Genomic DNA, 21059 nt, shown 5'->3' with positions numbered 1-21059 from the left:
ATATCCCAAAACTGCTAGTGTTCTTAAAAATATGTTGTTAATGCTAAGAAATTAAATTGGCAAAGTTGAAGGAATTAACAAAATCAACACACAAAAAGCAGTTGTATTTCTACACACTAGCAATGATTGATCTGAAAAGGAGATAAAGAAAACAATTCCATTTATAGTAGTATCTAAAAGAACAAAACACTTAGGAATATATGCAAACAATTAGGTGCAAGTCTTATACACTGAAAACTATAAAAGTTGCTAAAATAAATTAAGGAAGATCTAAATAAATGAAAATGCATCCTGTGTGCATGGACTAAATGGCTTAATATTGTTAAAATAACAATACTACCCAAAGGATTATATAGATTCAATGCAATACCTATCACATTCCCAATGGTGTTTTTTGCAGAAGTGGAAAAACCTATCTTAAAATTCATAGGGAACTGCAAGGGACCTAAAATAGATAAAACAATCTTGAGAAAAAACTAAGTTGGAAGACTTACATTTCCTGATTTCAAAACTTACTAGAAAGCTACAGTAATCAAACTCATGTGATACTGACATAAGGATAGACATATAAAGCAATGGAATAGAATTGAGGGCCTAGAAATAAATGTTCACAGTGACTGATGTGAATGAACAGTCAGTTGATTCTTGACATGGGTGCGAAGACCATTCAATTCGTAAAGAGCAGTCACTTTAACAAAAGGTCTTGGGATAATTGGATATCCATATGAATATCTTTTGAATGAATTTGGACCCTTACATTACACCATATACAAAAATTAACTCAAAATGGATCAAAGATCTAAATTTAGGAATTATAAAACTCTTAGAAGAAAACATAGGGGCAAATCTGCATAATCTTGGATTTGACAATGGTTTCTTTCTTTTTTTTAGACAGAGTCTTTTGCTCTGTCACCCAGTCTGGAATGCAGTGGCACAATCTTGATTCACTGCAACCTCGGCCTCTAGGGCTCAAGCAATCCTTCCACCTCAGCCTCCTGAGTAGCTGGGACTACAGGTGCGTGCCATCTTACCCACCTAATTTTTGTGTTTTCTATAGAGATGGCTGGTTTCTACAAAAAGGGCTGGTTTTGAACTTCAAACCAGGCTGGTCTTGAACTCCTGGGTTCAAGTGATCCACCTGCCTCAGCCTCCCAAAGTGCAGGCATTACAGGTATGAGCCACCATGCCCAGCAGACAATGGTTTCTTAAACAACATATCACAGGCAAAATAAGAAAAAAACAGATAAATTGGACTTCATTAAAATTAAAAATTTTGTGCATCAAAGGACCCTATCAAGAAAGTGAAAAGATAATTTACAGAGTGGGAGAAAATATTTGCAAATCATTTATCTATGAAGGGTCTCATATTCAGAATATCTAAAGAAATTTTCCAACTCAGTAACAAAAAAAGTGCAACCCAATTTAAAAAATGGGCAAAGGACTTGAACAGACATTTCTCCATAGACATACAAATGGCCAATAAGCACATGAAAAGATGTTCAACATCACCAATCATTAGGGAAATTTAAGTGAAAACCACAAGCTACCATTTCACACCTACTGCGATGGCTGTAATTAAAACCAAAGAAAATTGAAATCCTTGTGCATTGCTAGTCAGAATGTAAAATGGTGCAGCTGCTTTGGAAAACAGTTTGGTCATTCCTCAAAAAGTTAAATATAGAATTACCATATGACTCAGCAATTTCAGTCCCTTAAAACAAAGGGATTCAAACAGATATTTGTTTACCAGTGTTCATAACAGCACTGTTCACAGTAGTGGAAAGGTGGAAACAACCCAAGTGTCTATCAACAGATAAACAGATAAACAAAATATGGCATATCTGCCACAAAAAGGAATAAAGTAGTATAATACATGCTGTAGCATGGATAAACCTTGAAATATTATGCTAAGTGAAATAAGCTACAAAGTAGATTGCAGGTTACCAGCGGCTGGGGGTGGAGGTGAGAGGTGAAGCCAGCTGGGCTTCTGGGTCGGGTGGGGACTTGGAGAACTTTTCTGTCTAGCTAGTGGATTGTAAATGCACCAATCAGCACTCTGTGTCTAGCTAGAGGATTGTAAATGCACCAATCAGCACTCTGTAAAATGAGCCAATCAGCACTCTGTAAAATGGACCAATCAGCAGGACATGGGCAGGGCCAAATAAGGGAATAAAAGCTGGCCACCTGCGCCAGCAGCCGCAACCGGCTCCCGTCCCCCTCCACACTGTGGGAGATTTGTTCTTTCACTCTTCATAATAAATCTTGCTGCTGCTCACTCTTTGGGTCTGCACCACCTTTAAGAGCTGTAACACTCACTGCAAAGGTCTGCAACTTCATTCCTGAAGTCAGCGAGCCCACGAGCCCACTGGGAGGAACAAACAACTCTGGACGCACCACCTTTAAGAGCTGTAACACTCACCGCGAGGTCCCTGGCTTCATTCTTGAAGTCAGCGAGAGCATGAACCCACCAGAAGGAATAAATTCTGGACACAGAGGGATAGGGTGTTGTTGCTTAATGAACACAGTTTCTGTCTGGGGTGTTGAAAAATTTTAAAAAGAGAGAATAGTGATGGTTCCACAACATTGTAAAGATATTTAATGTCACTGAATTGTATGCTTAACATGGTTAAAATGGCAAAATTTTAAATATATGTTTTACCCACGTTATTTTTAGAGAAAGTGAACATAAACTAAAGGTAGATTATGAGGTGAGGGTGGGTAGGTGTGGCTCATCAGAGGGGGAGGAAGAGAAAAGTCACTTATTTAGGCTATCTTCTTACCCAAAACTACAAAACATTTTAAACATCACCATGCAACACTGCTAGGAATTGAATTGTTGCCCCCCTTCCCCGAACTTCATATATGGAAGCCCTAACTCCCAATGTGACTATAGGTGCTTAAAGAGGTAATTAAGGTTAAATGAGGTTATAAGGATGAGGACCCAATCTGATAGGATTAGTGTCTTTCTTCTTATAAGAAGAGACACCAGAGAGCTTACTCCCCACTCTCCCCATATAATCCCACCAGGTGAGGACAAAAGAGAAGGTGGCTGTCAGCAAGCCAGGAAGAGCGCCCAGAGCCCTCACCAGAAGCTGACCTTGCCAGACCTTGATCAGGGACTTTTAGCCTTTAGACTGAAAAAATATATTTCTATTGTTTAAGTCCCATAGTCTATGGTATTTTGTTTTGGCAATCCCAATAGACAAATACAAACATGGAGGTATTTGCAACAGAAATTTCTCTATCAACTGTTCTCTCACAGAAAGTAACTTCCTCTGCTAATTGAAATCCTACCCATCCTTCAAACTCAAAATCAAATGCCATCTCTTCCAGGAGGCTTTCCCTGATTGCTCAGCTAAAACTAATTTTTGTGTCCTTAGACTTCAGGGTATTTTGCCTGGAAGAGTCTTAGTTTGGGTCATATGATGGGAGTTCATCAATGGTCATTCCTGGGCTCTCATCTCATTCTATATGTTCTCTCCAAGTCAATGACTCACGTCTTTCTATCTCCATTTCAGACTTTTTCTCTGAACTCCAGAACAACAGAGCTGATTCAGCACCTCTGTCTAGGTAGCCAAAAGCACATGAAGCTTAATTCAGATGCTCCTTGACTTATGATGGGGCTAGGTCCCAATGAGCCCACTGTAAATGGAAAGTGGGCTTAATACCTGGATAAGCCCATCATAAAGTGGAAAAATCGTTAAGTGGAACCATTGTAGGTTCAGATGTGCCTCAACTTAGGATAGGGTTACCTCCCAATAAACCCATCCTAAAGTCAAGAAGTCTAAGTTGGGGACTATCTGTATGACCAAAATAGACTGTTCCTTTGGAACGATTCCACATATTCCTCCAAATTTTGGTCCATCTTTGGTGTCTTTGATTTTAGTGGACAGTACATCCATCCATCAGCACTGTTTCAAGTCAGACACTGATTAGATCCGGAAAACATTCTTTTTACCCTTACCTCCCACCTCCATCCTCTCAGGAAGTACCATTGCTTTCACTTTGATCCATGGTCTCCTTTATGGTCCAAGCTACTCTCATCTCAGCCCTGGACCACCCCAACAGTCTTGTCTTCGTTGTTTCCACTCTTGCCCCCCTCTAATCTATTCTCCTCAGAGCAGCAACAGCTTCATCCCCTGCCTAAAACTTATCTGCGGCACTGCAGGATCTGGCCCCTGATTACCTCTCCAGCCTCATCCCCCATCAGTTTAACAAATATTAATACATCTTTTATTGAATGCCTCCAGCCATTGCCTATATTATTAGTCCCTCTGCCTGGAAGGCATTCCTCTCTTTACCTGGTTAGTTTCTACTCATTCTTTAAAGGTCTGCTTAAATGTGGGCTCATTTAAGGCTCCACTTAAATGAGCCTTTCCAGACCTCTCCCTCTCCCCTCCCATTATGGCTAGTCACAGGTCCCACTATGGTTAGCTCTCATGGCACCACCTAGCCTCAGTCAGAGCTTAGGCACAGCTGTCATTTAGCAGTTAACAAGGAGATTACTTCAAGGACATTCATCACTGTTTAACAGTGTGTCCTCAGTCCCTGGAAGGGTGTCCAACACACACTGCGTGCTTAATAAAAGTCTGCTGCATGAACGATTAAGAGATGGAATACCAGCAACGCTACTTCCCAGCCATTTGAGTTGTGAAAGTCACTTAATATTCTTGATCTTCAGTTTCCCAATTCTTAAAGCAGGGTTATGTAATTTTTTCTATGGAGGTAATTTCTGTAATTTGCTGGGCACTGGGTGGGCCCACAGCTCACTCTTGGATAGAAGAGCGTTCCCACTCTTTTAGCCCAGCCCTGGAAGCCATAGGTTGCAACATCATCCTGGGGAAGACTTCCTGGAGAGGTGGCGCTTCGTCGGGGTCTGAGGAAGGCCTAGGCACAAGGCACCACCTGCACGGATGCTCAGAGGCTGGGGCCCTCAGGGGCGCACGCGGCGAGGAGGCCCACCTTGCAGGCCCCGCAGGCGGAAGGTGTGGTGCTCCACCGGTAGGCCTGCCGCGCTGTAGGGCCCATAGCGCAGGATGACCACTGCGTTCTTGGGCATCGCCAGGCCTCCGCCGCCGCAGAGGCAAGGGAGAAACACACGCTGCTAAGCAACCTCTCTTCCGGCCCGGGCGGGTGGGCGTCGCTACGCGCGGGGCGGGGCCGGGGTGGCGCTAGGGGATCCTCCCGGCCCCAAGCTGCTCAAGTGACCCTCAGCGCCTGGTCCGCAAATACGCGCGTTTGAGCTGGTGTGGCAAGTGTTAGTGATAAATAACAGCAGCAGCCAGGCACAGTAAGTTCGTGTCAGGCGGCGTGCGAAGCACTTTCCCTGCGTTATCTGGTTGAATCAGTTTACCATCCCTAGGAAGTATTTTATGTTTTTTGTTTACAAAACCGAGGCTCTGGGAGGGCAAGTTGCGGTCCCAAGAGTGACAGGGGTGTAGTATGGATTGGAAACCCTTGCATTTCTTCTATTTTCTTGCCTCTTTTTGATTGATTGGGAGTATTCGTTCATCATTCTTCTTCCCCCACCTTCTTCCCCCGGCCCCTTCTGTCACCAGTTAGGCTATTTGGTGGAGCCAAAACTGAATTCGTCCAATTCCCTTTTATTTGCTCAGTTCTGCTCATTGGAATTTGGACATAAAAGACATCCACCACTTCTAGGCATGGCTCCTAAAAAGTCTCCTCCACACCTGCTGTCTCCCTCTTCTTATCGGTAGCCAGATACGGGATCCCGGGGAGGACCCGAGGCTCCCGGGGAGACAGACCCAAAACGTGGGAGGAACCTGGACCACTGAGTAGCTGCGCCGAATAGAGCCCCACCCGTCTGCATTAGTTGGTGACCGAAGCAAGAAGGAAACATTTATTCCATAACCACTGAGATTTTGGGGGTTGTTTATTACAGAAATTAGCCCAACCTAACAATCGCAATACCCTTGCGATTACAGCATTTCTTTACTTTCTAAATATTCAATTGTAGTTGATATTTTTACCCTCCTTTTGAACAGTAAAGGATTTTAAAAACCCTTTCCCACTAATTCTCCCAACGTATGCTACTGTGTATTTCAATTCTCTCCACGTGTACAGTATGTTCTATGATACATATTTCTTTGATGAGAATTAGTTTATACACGATTGTTAAATAGAGGAATGATATCAGCAGAATTTTGACATTATTATGGGTCATACATAATTTCCCCCAGCACTTGAGTTTCGCACCATCGGACAAGAACCACTGAATTCACCAACACAGCTGAACCCAGCAGACTATGGAGGAAGGCAGGACTGTACATGATGTCATTATTCATCCTCTTGGCTCTGTGTGGTTACCTGTCCTGTCTTAGAAGGACTTATTTTCTGGTTCTCTGTAAACTTTGTACACGTCTTTAAAGGCAAAAATCCTCTACTCACTGTAGTGTTTTTATTAATTAGAAATTTAACGTTGTTTTAACTTTGCTAAGAGTTTTGTATGAATAGTTGTTTTCCGTTACTCTTCTGTTTTCAAGACTGCTTATATTTCTTTATCTCTTGCTTTCTGTAGTTTTACTGTAACAGTAAAGGATTTTAAAAACCCTTTCCCACTAATTCTCTCAACGTATGCTACTGTATATTTTACCTCTCTTGGGATTTGTTGAGATTCTTGAAACTGAATTAAAGTCCTTCATCAGTTTTTGGAAAAGTTTGAGTCATTATTTCTTCACATATTGCTTTTGTTCCATTTTCTCATTCTCAGGGACTCCAGCTAGGTATATGTTAGACCTTCTCATTGTAATCTGCATGTGTCTTCTCTGTGCTTTTCTCTTTTTTCTTCTTCCATACTTCTTTTGGGGTTGTATGTATACACGTTTGTATGCATGCATTCATTCATTTTTACCTGTAATCCAGTCTACGAATTTTCTTTTTGGCTCTTAACTGAGAAGAAAAGCCAGAAATTTGATTGTTTATTCCAGTTATATATTTTTCAATTCTAGAATTTTACAGTTTGTTCTCTTTTCAAATCTGCTGTGCCACTTTCAGTTTCTTCCCAAGTGTTTTAGGTCTGGCTTTATCTCCTTCATTGTAGTAAAGATAGGTATTTTATAGACTGTGTTTGAGAATTCCATTGTTTGGAGAACCCATGTGTTTGTCCTGCGGTTTATTATTTCCGCTGGTTTCTACGCATTTTATCTTGTCTCCTAGAGTTCTGGTTTATTTTAATTGTGTGCTGAACATTGTATTAAAAAAGTATTTGTAGAAACAATTTGAGGCCTAAGATAGTATCTTCCCCTATAGAAGATTTTAAAATTTACTTCTTGTTAACTCCTACTTGCACCAACCCAGGATCATCTTCATACAATTTCAGAGTTTGAGATTTTTCTGAGCCATCCAGATGACTCAAAACTGGGCTACAGTCCATTTGGAGATTGGTTGATTTATATTTAATCCTAATTCCTGTGGTGCAGTCCTTTGGGATCCTAGCTTAAGGAGGGTGGTGACTTATCAGGGTTTCCCCATCCTTGGTGGTGCTGGACTCCAGTTCTTGTACCCTCTACATCTGCAAGGACTGAAAAAATGCAGGTCATTCACTAGACTGCCTATTCAAGAGCACTAGATAGCCCTGGGGTAAGAGAAGCCCCAATGCTATGCTTACTTACTCTTGCTCTCTCTCTAATTTTCATTCAGTAAGCTCTTTTATGCTTTTTTAAAAGATGTATGCCAGATTTTAAAAGATCTCATCTTCAAGAAGCCTAGTTCAAATTAACTAGCCTGCCATATGGAAGCAGAAGTTTTGTTGAGAGTTTGACTTAAGTTGCATTGAATCTATAGATCAATTTGAGTGAACCGACTTCTTTCTGAGGCCCTCCTATTTGTGAACTTGGAATACCTCTCCTTTATTTCGATCTTCTCCAATGTCTTTCAATACGTTTGTAATGATCTGCATATTCTTCATGTCTTTTGTTAGATTTATCCCTGGGCACTATTGTAAACATCTTTTTAATTGTGATTTTATTATTTGTTGCTGGTATGTAAAATGAAATGGACTTTTATGTGTTGATTTTATAAAAGCTACCTTGACCTTTTTAATGCTTTCTATTAATTTATTTGTAGATTCTTTGGGGTTTTCTATGTAAATAGTCATAGTGGCTGCAGACAATGACCAGTTTTATTTTATTTTTTATTATACCAATTAAAATCTCTAGTGCAACAATGAATAAAAGTGATGACAGTACATATTCTCCCTTTAACTTGATTCTTATAGGAACCAATCATTTCCAACATTCCCCTTTTAGTATGATATATGTTGCATGGGTTTTTTTGTAGATTCTCTTTGTCAGGCCAAGTTAGATCTTTTCTAATTCCATTTTACTATGAGGTTTTTAGTTGATAAATAATATATCTATTTGTGGGGTACATGTGGTATTTTGTAACATGCACAGAACATATAATGATCAAGTCAGGGTATTTAGGATACTCATCACCTCAAGCATTTATAATTTCTATGTGTTAAGAACATTTCAAGTTCTCTCTTCCAGTTATTTTGAAATATACAATACATTGTTGTTAACTATAGTCACCCTATTCTGCTATTGAACATTAGAACATATTTCTTGTATCTAACTATATGTTTGTACCCATTAACCACCCTCTCTTCATCTCCCACCTCCACACCCTTCCCAGCCTCTGTTGACTATCATTCTGCTCTCTACCTCCATGACATGGACTTTTAAACTTTTACGTATGAGTGAAAACATGTGATACTTGTCTTTTTATGCCTGGCTTATTTCGCTTAACATAAGAACTTCCAGTTCCATCCATGTTGCTGCAAATGACATGATTTTATTTTTTTATGGTCAGATAGTGTTCCATTGTGTATATATGCCACATTTTATTTATCCATTCATCCGTCGATGGAAACTTAGGTTGATTTCATATCTTTGCTATTGCTAATAGCTCTGCAATAAACATGAGAGTCCAGGTATCCTTTTGATATACTGATTTGTTTCCTTTGGACAGACACTCAGTAGTGGGATTGCTGAATCATATGGTAGTTCTATTTTTTGTTTTTTGAGAAATCTCCGTACTATTTTGTATAATGGCTGTACAATTTACATTCCCACTAACAGTGTATGAGTTCCCTTTTCTCTGCATCCTCACCAGCATCTGTTATTTTTTGTCTTTTTAATAATAGCCATTCTAATTAGGGTAAGATGATATTTCTTTGTGGTTTTGATTTGTATTTCCCTAATGATTAGTGATGATGATTAGTGATGTTGAACATTTTTTTGTATACCGGTTGGCCACTTGTGTGTCTTCTTTTGAGAAAAGTCTATTCATGTCCTTTGACTACTTTTTAATGGGGTTATTATTTTTTAACTATTGAGTTGTTTGAGTTTCTTATATATTATGGATAATAATCCCTTATCAGATGAACAGTTTGCAAACCATTTTCTCCCATACAACAGGTTCTGTCTTTACTCTGATGATTGCTTTCCTTGTAGTGCAGAAGCTTTTTAGTTTAATATAGTCTCATTCATATATTTTTGTTTTGGTTCCCTGTGCTTTTGAGGTCTTAGCCATATCTTTGCCTACACAAATGTCCTAAAGTGTTTCCTCTATGTTTTCTTCTAGTAGATTTATAGTTTTGAGTCTTACATTTAAGCCTTTAATCTCATCTTGAGTTGGCTTTTGTATATAGTGAGAGATAGGAGTTCAGTTTCATTCTTCTGGATGAGGATATCTAGTTTTCCTAACACCGTTTATTGAAGAGGGTGTCTTTTCCCTAATGTATGTTCTTCATGCCTTTGTTGAAAATCAGTTTGGCTGTAAATATGTGGATTTATTTCTGGGTTATCTATTCTGTTCCATTGGGTAATGTGTCTGTTTTTATATCAATACCACTCTGTTTTTGTTACTATAGAATCTGTAATATATTTTGAAATTAGGTAAAGTAATGCCTCTTGTTTTGTTCTTTTTGCTCAAATTGCTTTGGCTATTTGGGCTCCTTTTTGGTTCCACAGGAATTTTAGTATCATTTTTCCTAATTCTGGGAAAGATGCTGTTGATATTTTGATAGGAATAGCATTTAATCTGCAAATTTCTTTGGGTATTATGACAATTTTAACAATGTTAATTATTCTGATCTGTGAGCATAAGATGTCTTTCCATTTGTTTGTGTCATCTCCAATTTCTTTCATACATATTTTGTAGTTTTCCTTGTACAGGTCTTTCACTTCCTTGGTTAAATTTATTCCTAGGTAGTTTGGTTTTTCGTAGCAATTTTAAGTGGGATTGCCTTTTCCATTTCTTTCTCAGATAGTTCATTAATGTTATATAGAAATGCTACGGATTGCTGTAGGTTGCTTTTGTATCCTGCAACTTTACTGAATTCATTTATCAGATCTGAGAGGTTTTTTTGGTAGAGTCTTTAGGTTTTTCTAGGTGTAAAATCATGTCATCTGCAAAGAGCAACAATTTGACTTCTTCTTTTCCAAGTTGGAAGCCTTCTATTTTTCTCTTATTTGATTGTTCTGGCTACGACTTCCAGTATTACGGTGAAAGGTGAAAGTGGACATCCTTGTCTTGTTCCAGTTCTAAGAGGAAAGACTTTCAACTTTTCCCCATTCAGTATGATGTTAGCTGTGGAATTGTCATATATGGGCTTTATTATTTTGAGGTATGTTCCTTCTACACCTAGTTTGTTGAGGGATGTTGAATTTTGTCAAATGCTTTATTTGCATCTATTGAGATGCAAATCATGTGGTTTTTGTCCTTTATTCAGTTGATGTGATGTATCATGTTTATTGATTTGCATGTTTGAACCATTCTTGCAACGCTGGGATAAATCCCACTTGATCGTGGTGTACTATCATTTTAATGTGTCATTGGATTTGATTTGCTGGTATTATGTTGAGGATTTTTGCATGTGTTTTTATCAGGGATATTGGCCAGTAGTTTTCTCTTTTTTGTGTGTGTCCTTGTCTGGTTTTGGTATCAGGGTAATGCTGGCCTTGTAGCATGAGTTAGGAGGAGTTTCTGCCCTTCAATTTTTTTGGAATAGTTGGAATAATTGGTGTTGGTTCTTCTTTGTAATTTTGGTAGAATTTGGCAGTGAATTTATTCATTTTCTCTAGGTTTTCCAGCTTGTTGGCATATAGTTGTTCATAATAGTCTCTGATGATCTTTTGTATTTCTGTGGTATCAATTGTAATGTCTCCTTTTTTGTTTCTGATTTTATTTGGGCCTTCTGTCTTCTTTTCTTGGTTAGTATAGCTAGCAGTTTATCAATTTTGTTTATCTTTTTGAAAAACCAACTTTTCATATTGTTGACCATTTGTATTGTTTTTAAGTCTCTATTTCATTTATTTCTGCCTTGATCTTTATTAGTTCTTTCCTTTTATTAATTTTGGGTTTGGTTTGTTCTTGCTTTTCCAGTTCCTTGAGGTGTACTATTAGATTGTTTATTTGAAATCTTTCTACTTTTTTAAAAACATAGACATTTGTTACTATAACACTATAAACTTACCTCTTAGTACTACTTTTGCTTTATTCCATATTTTGGTATGTTTTGTCTTGATTTTCACTTGTTTCAAGAATTTTTTTATTTCCTCCTTAATTTCTTCATTGACCTAATGGTCATTCAGGAGCAGGTTGTTTAATTTCTATGTATTTATATGGTTTTCAAAGTTTCTCTTCTTGTTGATGTCTAGTTTTATGCTACTGTGGTACGAGAAGATACTTGATATGATTTCAATTTTTAAGTTTTTTTTGAGATTTGTTTTGTGTTTTAACATATAGTCTGTCTTGGAGAATGTTTCATGTGCTAATGAGAATAATGTATATATTCTGTAGCTGTTGAGTGAAATGTTCTGTAAATGTCTGTTAGGTCCGTTTGGTCTAAAGTGCAGTTTAAATCCAATTTTTTTTTTTTTTGTATACTGAGTATACTGAGAGTGGGGGACTTCAGCAACCCATTATTATTGTATTGGAGTCTTCTCTCCCTTTAGATCTGATAATATTTGCTTTATATATCTAGCTCTGCAAGCTCATCTTTAATGGAATGTTTTCCTCTGTGGGTGTTTGGTGTGTGCAGAGTGGAAAGTGGTTTTGTATTTGAGTCTGCTGAGGTCCTTTGGGTCTTACAGATCCGGGCCAACTTGGTTTTATTGGGTTGGAATCCTACTGAAACTATTCCAAAATATTGAGATAAAGGGAATTCTCCCTAACTCGTTCTATGAAGTCACCCTAAAGCCAAAACCAGGAAAGGATATAACAAAAAAGAAAACTACAGACCAATATTCCTGGTGAACATAGATGCAAAAATCCTCAACAAAATACTAGCTAACTGAATCCAAGAGCACATCAAAGAGATAATTCACCACGATCAAGTGGGTTTCATCCCAAGGATGCAGGGATAGTTTAACATATGCAAGTTAAGAAATATGATACATCACATAAACAGAATTAAAAACAAAAACCATATGATCATTTCAATAGATGCGGAAAAAGCATTCAATAAAATTCAGCTTCCCTTTATGATAGAAACTTTCAACAAACTAGGCATAAAAGGGACTTACCTCAAAATAATAGAAGCCATATATGACAAACCCACAGCCAACATCAAACTGAATGGGGAAGATTTGAAAGCATTCTCCCTGAGGAATGGAACAAGGCAAGGATGCCCATTTTCACCAATTCTATTCAACATAATACCAGAAGTCCTAGTCAGAGCAGTCAGGCAAGAGAAAGAAATAAAGGGCATCCGAATTAGAAATGAGGAAGTCAAACTATCACTGTTCACTGATGATATTATTTTATACCTAGAGAAACCGTAAGGACTCCTCCAAAAGACTCCTAGATTTGATTAACAATTTCAGGAAAGCCTCAGGTTAAAAAGACAATATACACACATCAGTAGCACTGCTATACACCCACAATGACCAAGCTGAGAATCAAGTTAATAACTCAATCCCTTTAATAACAGTGGGAAAAAATATAAAATACCTAGGAATATACTTAACCACGGAGGTGGAAGATCTCTACAAGAAGAACTACAATACAAAACACTGCTGAAAGAAATAATAAATGACAAAACAAATGGAAATACATCCTATGCTCCTGGGTTCATAGAATCGATATTGTGAACATGACCATACTGGCCAAAGCGATCTATAGATTCAATGCTATTCCTATCAAAATATCAACATCATTTTTCCCACAATTAGAAAAAAGGATCCTAAAATTCATATGGAACCAAAAAAGAGACCAAATAGCCAAAGCAATCCTAACCAAAAAGAACAAATCTGGAAGCATCATATTACTGAACTTCAAATTATACTACAAGGCGATAGTTATCAAAACAGCATGATATCAGCATAGAAGTATACACATAGACCAATAGAACAGAATAGCAAACCCAGGAATAAAGGCAAATACTTAAAACCATTTGATCTTTGACAAAGTATACAAAAACATAAATTGGGGAAGGGACACCCTATTCAGCAAATGGTGCTGGAAAAACTGGCTAGCCACATGTAGAAGAATGAAACTGGATCTCTATCTCTCATCTTATACAAAAATCAACTCAATATGGATCAAAGACTTAAATCTTAAGACCTGAAACCATAAAAATTTTAGAACATAACCTAGGAAAAACTCTTGTGGACATTGGCCTAGGCAAAGAATTCATGACTAAGACTCCAAAAGCAAATGCAACTAAAACAAAAATAAATAAATGAGACTTAATTCAACTAAAAAGCTTCTGTACAGCAAAAGTAAGTAAACAGAGTAAACAGACAACCCACAAAATAGGAGAAAATATTTGCAAACTATGCATTCAGCAAAGGACTAATATCCAGAATCCATTATACAAGGAACTCAAACAAATTACCAAGAAAAAAAACAAATAATTCCATCAAAAAGTGAGAAATGATACGAACAGACATTTATCAATAGAAGATATACAAATGGCCAAGAAACATGAAAAAATGCTCAACATCACTAATCATCAGGGAAATGCAAATTAAAACCACAATGAGATACCACCTTATTCCTGCAAGAATGGCCATTACTAAAAGTTCAGAAAACAATAGATGTTGGCATGGATGTGGTGAAAAGGGAACAATTATACACTCTTAGTGGGAATGTAAATTAGTACAAACTTTGTGGACAACAACATGGAGATTTCTTAAAGAACGAAAAGTAGATCTACAGTTTGATCCAGCAATCCCACTACTGGGCATCTGTCAAAAGGTAAAGAAGTCATTATATCAAAAAGACACCTGCATAAGTATATTTATTACAGCACAATTCACAATTGCAAAGATATGGAACCAATCTAAGTGGCCATCAACCAATGAGTGAAGAAAATGTAATATGTATACCATAGAATAATACTCAGCCATAAAAAAAGAAGGAAATGTCTATTGCACAACTTGGACAGAGCTGGAGGCCATTATTAATGAAGTAACTCAGGAACAAAAAAAAAATATATGTTCTCACTTATAAGTGGAAGCTAAGCTATGGGTATTTAAAGGCACACAGAGTGATATGGACTATGGAGACTCAGAAGGGGGAGTGTGGGGGGGTGGTGAGGGATTAAAAAAATTATGTATTGGGTGCAACGTACACTACTCAGGTGACAGGTGCACTAAAATTTCAGACTGCACCGCTATACAGTTCATCCATATAATCTGAAACCACATGTACCCCAAAGGCTATTGAAAGAAAAATAAATAAATATGTTTGGCAAGAATAAAAAATATTATCGGCTTGGAATGCGTGCTTTACATATAAGCGGTATGAATTCAAGCTCCTCATCCACATATGGCATGAGTTTACGGTTTTACTTTCTCATGGATGTCTTTTCCCCCCTCTACAGCCCTGTGGATGGCAGGCTTTTTTTCTCCTCTCCTGCACTGATGAGATGATGAGAAAGGTTTTTCTAGTTCTTGTCACATGATCGGCATGCCTCTGGGAGGTCCTGGTTTGTGTAGGGAGTTTAGTTGCTTCTCCTGCCTTGCATGAGTTGTTATGTCTTCTCTGCTTGCAGGGACGGTGAACCCAGCTGGAGCCACTGAGGCTCTGTTCTGCTTCACCTTGGGCTCCTGCTTAGTGCTATGCTCTGGACATCTTTCTTTTTTTCTGGAATGTGAGGACTTGCTTTCTTTCTCTTGATTATATATTTTAAAACTTTTCCTTTTTTTTGTATATGGTTTTGCAGGTGGAGGGGCGCTTCTGCATCACCTCAGCCCATATTGCTGCACCTTAATGTAAGAAACAGAGACTAAGGGATCCATTGGTATATACACAGCAGAAATAGGGAGAGAAATCCCAGAAGGAGGTGGGAGGAGCACACAGCAGAAGAACAAGGACAGAGCTGGTCCCTGGGAGCCATGGAGAACAGCTTTTAGAAAGGTCCTTTCGGGGGATGTGTGGCCAGCTTTTCCCAGATGTGGCATATTGTTCACCTTGCAGACTCAGGAGGCTTCTTTGAAATGAAAACTCAGAAGCACAAAAGCAGGGAGATAGGCTGAATTTATAAAGGGAACCCAAGGCACTGCACACTGTCTCTCTCAATCTCCCTCCCTCCACCTAGCTCGCTCTCTCACGCTCTCTCTCTCTCTCTCTCATTACTCTCCAAGGAGAACTGCTTAGGAGTAATTTGGAAACTTCTAGCTGCTCTTGTGAACCTGGGAGGGACTCTTCCCTGCTTCTGTACCAACACTCACCCCGCAGGGAGCTTCAGAGGCCTCAGGAGGGTGGCGTGGTTTTGTATGTTGCATGTCGGCTTGCCTGCTCTTGCCCTTCTCTCGGTGTCTGTCTCTGCATCTGGTTACTTTGGGGATGGCTGTGACATCTGTGATAAGAGCAAAACCCATATTGCTCAGATCCTGTTCTTCCCTTTCCCCTCCACTCCTGCTGGACTACTCTTAGCCATTATCTCTTTGAATAGTGCCTTTCCAGCATCCCAAATCCCACAAACCCACACACTTCAAGGTTCTTTTTTAGGGTCCAATTGGAAGGCATTTGGGCTTCCGTTTGGAGGAATCTCAGTTCTGATTTTGTGGATTTTCATGGCTATGAGGATATCTTGCAGCTTGGAATGTATTTCAGCTGTGCAGGGCAAAACAAGCTGTGTGCGTATGTCTGTGTGAGCCTGCAACAAGAAGGCTTGGCTTTTACACCACTTCCTAAGTTTTCAAACAGTCACCAACTCATATCATCTCTCTACAACCCTGGAAGTGAGTAATGCTGATATCAATATTTCCATTGTACAGATGAGGAAACTAAGCCTAGAGAGGCGAAGTGACTTCCCCAAAGTCCACAGTAAGTTAGAAACAGAGCGGTGTTTATTGTCCAGGCATCCAGCCTCTGAGCCTTGTGCTCTTTTCTCTGCCCCATGCTGTCCACACATGTTTGTGCAGGCTTAAGTGGAGACACCCACTTCCTGTCTACACCCAGGTTTCTGTCAACCTGATCACAAGCATCCCATGAAGCCTCCCTGCCCCTTACCCCACCCCGTGATGGCATGCCATAGACTAGGAGAGACTTAGTTCTCTCCTCCCTTTTCTCTCCTGGCTCCTGTGTCTTTTAGATATTGGCTACTGCTGGTGGCAGACCCCAGACAAAGGCAAATGAATTGTTGACCCAGCTCAGAGAATTTATGACATTACATTTTAAAGCGAGTCTGGGTAGAAACAATGGGCAACATCATCTTTCTTGGCATTACTTTTTATTGAATATAGACTTAGAACAATTTTTAAATAATTTGAATATAATGCTTACAATATACAGTTCTTTAATCTTACATATATTTCTTCAAAGCACAAAACTAGAAATTAAAATCAAAAGGCTATACACGTATATATTGCCATAAATCTAGAACTATTTTATAAAAATAGAACTCAAATATTAACTTTATATATTTTAGCAACTTAGCAGTATTGTAAGGTGGCCACATACATTTTATTATGCATCACTGTTCCAAATGACTGTCTTGTTTTCCATCTCTTTGGGGACACCTGGAGCAGGCTCCTTTCCCAGGATCCCCACAGAGATGCCCTTGGCCATGGCTCAGTGTTGCCTTTGCATAAAGACTCAGTGCACCCGTGTATTCTTGGAGGGGGAAGACCAGCTTCCAGCCTCTTCCTCAGAGAGAGGAAGTGTTCCCTCCTGCCAAGCGTTTACTGTTTGCGCTTCTCATAGCCCTCACAGTGCATAGTTTGATATCTGAATGTACAGAGTGAGTTACCTTTCCATGTGCTCGGAGAATAGCAAATATGAGTTTGAGTCTGTCATATCAGTGTAAATAGTTTAAAAGAAAACCACCCAAACAATGCCCACTGGGGTAATGTCATCCCAAAGGTAGGCCCCATGAAGCCTCCCTGCCCCTACTTGACCCCATGATAGCAGGCCATAGACTAGGAGAGACTTAGTTCTTTCCTCCCTTTTCTCTCCTGGCCCCTGTGTCTTTTAGACATTAGCTACTGCTGCTGGCAGACTCCAGACAAAGGCAAATGAATTGTTGACCCAGCAAGGTCCTTGACACACATGCTCTCCAATCCTCATAGTCTTGCAAGTGGGGACACTCTTGTTCTCATTTGACAGTGGAAGGAACTGCGTCTCTGGGCATGCATGTCATTTGGCCGAGGTTGGTGGGGCTGCCTGGCCCCATAGCTGGAGCTCTATGTCTGCCCAGAAATCCATGGAGGGAAAGGAACCGGAGGAGAACTCGGATCTGCACTGTGGTCACTTGGAGAGAACAGACAAGTAGCTTTGGGCCAACTTACAGCAGGTGGGCTGCCTTTCCCCAGAAAACCCAGGACCCTTGTGCTGCAACTTCCTAAGCAGAGTAGGAAGGTGGCCGTGGGAGGGAAGGAGCATAAATCTCAGGCCAATGACTTAAGTTTGTATGTTCAAAGGGTAGTGCCCAAATCTCCCATGACATCTAATAGAGATCCTCCATCTAAAACCAGGGGTTCAAGGAACTCACTTCTTGAGGCTGCTTGTGTTTTCAAAGAGCTGAGCAAAGGTCAAATGCCCACCCCACCTCTGCCAGCCTGTGACAGTCCAGGTCGAAGTGTGGAGAGCCTTCACAGTGGCACAAAGAAGGGAGACCTACAGGATTGCTGGGCTAGAGCAGAGTGCTCAGCAGGAAGCAGCAGGATTGGAGGGATGTGGAGCAGAACACACGGGCTCTATGCTGTAGATTTCTCTGGTTGCTTTCTTACTCCCTCCCTCTGCCCTTTAGACTTCCCATAAAAATGTGCTCTAATAGGAAGTGCCTCTTGTGTCTCTCCTATGATCACAGTCTCTGGAGACATCTCAACTCTGCCTCTGCTGACCTGCCTGTCCTGCCCATGCTGGAGCTGGAGCTGGGGCTGAAGCTGGAGCTGGGGCTGGGGCTGGGGCTGACTCTGGACGAGGCTGTGCCCTCCTCCCAGCCCTGCTCCCTGCCAGCTGTCCCCTAAGTCCCTGAGGCCAGAAGAGAGCCCTGCTCTAGGCTCTACCACATGGGTTTTTGTCAGAGTCCCTGGATAGCCTGCTCCAAATAAAGGAGCCCAGCTGCCTAAGGGTCCTGCTTGAATCACTAAGAATTTCTGAAATTAATGTCAGGGTGGTTTTCTTAAAAATCTCTGTCTTAAAACAAAACAGATAATGGAAAAACCCAAAGTAACCATCTCTCTTCACCTACTGGAGCATGTAGGAGGGGAGGAGAGGGGAAAAGATGCAGAAAAAATGCAAGTGGCAGGACCCCGGGAAGGGGCCAGGTCCTCTGCAAACCCACCGGCACCAGGCACCATCTGTTTGGGGCTGTGCCCCTGGGCTGTGCACCATCTTGGACTGGCCCTGATGCCGCCTGCTAAGCAGAGAGTGGCAGCAACTCCAGGGCAGTCACAGATAAATTTTTTTTTCCTTTCAGAATAGCTGGACACAATTTTCTAAGCTCAACAGAAGGCTGCCCCTGGGCACGAAAGCAGAAATGTGTTTGTGGGCCCAAGTCACTATATTTTAAATGGGCTTGGGCTCTGTGGTGTGTGTGGGAGGAGCGGGTGCTTGCAGGACTGTACGGCTCAGTGGAGACACTGGGAATGCCACGATAGGAATGCTCTGAATCTCAAAACACAGCCTCTTCTCCCCCAAAAAAGAAAAGAGGTAATGACCTGGAGTTAGACTCTTCCTTCCTAACTCATTAGGTACATTGCATGTAATAGAGTGACTCATCCTTTCCTTGGGCAGAAGCATCACCTGGACATACTAGGTCCTGCTAGGGAAGGAGACATGAACACTAAGCTTCCAAGGACCACAGAAGGAGTCCTTAGTGTGGTTCCCCAGTGCATCCAGGCTGCCTCTGAGCCAGGCAGGTCCCATTTCCCAGTGTGCAGGCCCAAAGCCACCTTGAAAATGACGATTCCCATGCATGAAGAGGGGACCCTTTCCTCCTAACACTCCGGCTCTGTGTGATGTCTCTGTATGGTCTGTGAGTTGGACCCTGAGGACAGGGAGCTGTGGAAAGCTGGGGTAAGGGACGGGAGTGGGGATCTGCAGGGTCTGGCTGTTCTAGAGGCTGGGTTTGGGAGATGAAACCTAGTGGCAGGAGTCAAGGTTGGTGTCCCTGGCTGGGCCTCGTGGCTTTTTCCTTTGTTGCCAATGGCTTGCTCTCAGTAGGCGGCAGCAGACTGCAGAGGTCTCTCATGTCAATGAGGCTTTCTTCCACAGCTTTTGCAAACTTGCTAGAAGAAGTCTCTTTGCAGCTGTGAAAGCTGGAGATGCAGAAAAGGATGGTCTCTGGCTGGGGGTTGTAGCAGGCACCATACCCATTTGGGACCACAGGACCATAGCAGCAGAACATCTCCGTGGTTGTGGGCACCTGGAGGAGAGGACAGGTCAGGAGCTGCTTGTTCTGGAATGCAGCCTGTCAGCCTCGACTGGGCTTGGCTTCTCTGTTTTCCACCTGGGGGTTTGACTGAATTAACCAAATCAAGTGATTGCTTTAGCATGGATGGACACAGCCAGAGTCATAAAAACAGACTCATCTAACTGCATGATATCAGAGGATGAGGGGCCCCAAGCCCACTCCCTGGTGTGCAATCTGCTCTACTTGTGGAGTTGGAAGCTCCCGGAGTGACCTGGTGCTAGGTCTTGGGCTGAGTCTCCACTTCACCTGGGGGCCACTTGAGGCACGGAGGCAATCAGGTAATTTACTAAATGGTCCCCTGGTGGCATCCCACAGTTAGATGCTTTCCGGAGGGAGGAATTTATGAACTGGAGGAAATCTGGCCCATCCTCTCTGTCGATTTCCCCCAGATCCTTAATTACTGTCAGTATTGCCTGGCTTCTCTGATTTCTCCCTGCAGCCTGGCCATGCACAATTACCCAGAGTTGGGTGTTTCAAAGATTGCCATCAACTGGAGTTTTACTTATGCACCTAGTATGTTTTGAATCAGAGTGCCGAGATTTTGTAATCCAGATCACAAACCAAGAAAGTATGTTTCTGAAAGCATTCAAGCCATAAATGCTGCTTTCCAGTTGGAAAACAACAAAACTCCCACACCCCAGATTAATTTTATTAGCTGGTCCTTGGGAAAAAAATAGAAAGGATTCTTGGGCAGGTGCAGGGCCTGGTTTGTTTTAAACCTACAGGTTTCTGGTGCTGTGTGCTGAGGCCTTTGGAAGTGACACTGGCTGTTTTAATGGGGCAGAACAAACCATTAGTCTTGCTAATAGAGTCACCGCATTGTCAGATAAATTTGCCGTGCAATAGCCGAAGGCCATAAAGCCATTCCAAAGCACTTTTTGCCCATGGATGATTTCCTGAGAAATTTATGGTGCTGTGTTCTGTCCTCGTTTATTCACGTCTGCATGCTCACTGCCATAATGACAACATCCCATTACTGAGTGGGCTTCTGTCCTCAAACACAGCTTATCAACTCCAGTACTGCCCACATCCAGCCTTTCGCAGATGAGGTGGCATTTTAGTAAATTGATGGCTGTGGGGCATTTCCCCTCCTAAACCACGACCTCTCTCTAATGGATTGCATTCTGTCTTTGTGGCAGTGGCTCTCATACAGGACACGCTGAGG

General features: G+C 41.0%; 2 protein-coding genes across 4 annotated transcripts in view; both read right to left on the bottom strand.

Moving 5' to 3' along the window:
- C10H10orf53 (chromosome 10 C10orf53 homolog) overlaps positions 1-5106 on the bottom strand; it is a 30171-nt gene extending 25065 nt beyond the window's left edge. Inside the window, exon 1 of one of the 2 annotated variants that reach the window (XM_016918276.3) lies at positions 4963-5106. In XM_016918276.3, coding sequence (XP_016773765.1) covers positions 4963-5059 — 97 coding nt within the window. In that variant the 5' untranslated portion in view covers positions 5060-5106. The remainder of the gene's footprint in view (positions 1-4962) is intronic. The other variant, XM_054659557.1, reaches the window with a different exon arrangement.
- An 11585-nt stretch (positions 5107-16691) lies between these two features.
- CHAT (choline O-acetyltransferase) overlaps positions 16692-21059 on the bottom strand; it is a 53483-nt gene continuing 49115 nt past the window's right edge. The window contains exon 15 of one of the 2 annotated variants that reach the window (XM_016918274.4): positions 16692-19846. In XM_016918274.4, coding sequence (XP_016773763.1) covers positions 19577-19846 — 270 coding nt within the window. In that variant the 3' untranslated portion in view covers positions 16692-19576. The remainder of the gene's footprint in view (positions 19847-21059) is intronic. The other variant, XM_063781773.1, reaches the window with a different exon arrangement.

This window comes from Pan troglodytes, chromosome 8 (genome assembly GCF_028858775.2).
Source record: "Pan troglodytes isolate AG18354 chromosome 8, NHGRI_mPanTro3-v2.0_pri, whole genome shotgun sequence".
Lineage (NCBI taxonomy): Eukaryota > Metazoa > Chordata > Mammalia > Primates > Hominidae > Pan > Pan troglodytes.
Note: the sequence above shows the minus strand (reverse complement) of the source record. Positions and strands in the feature narration are given on the sequence as shown.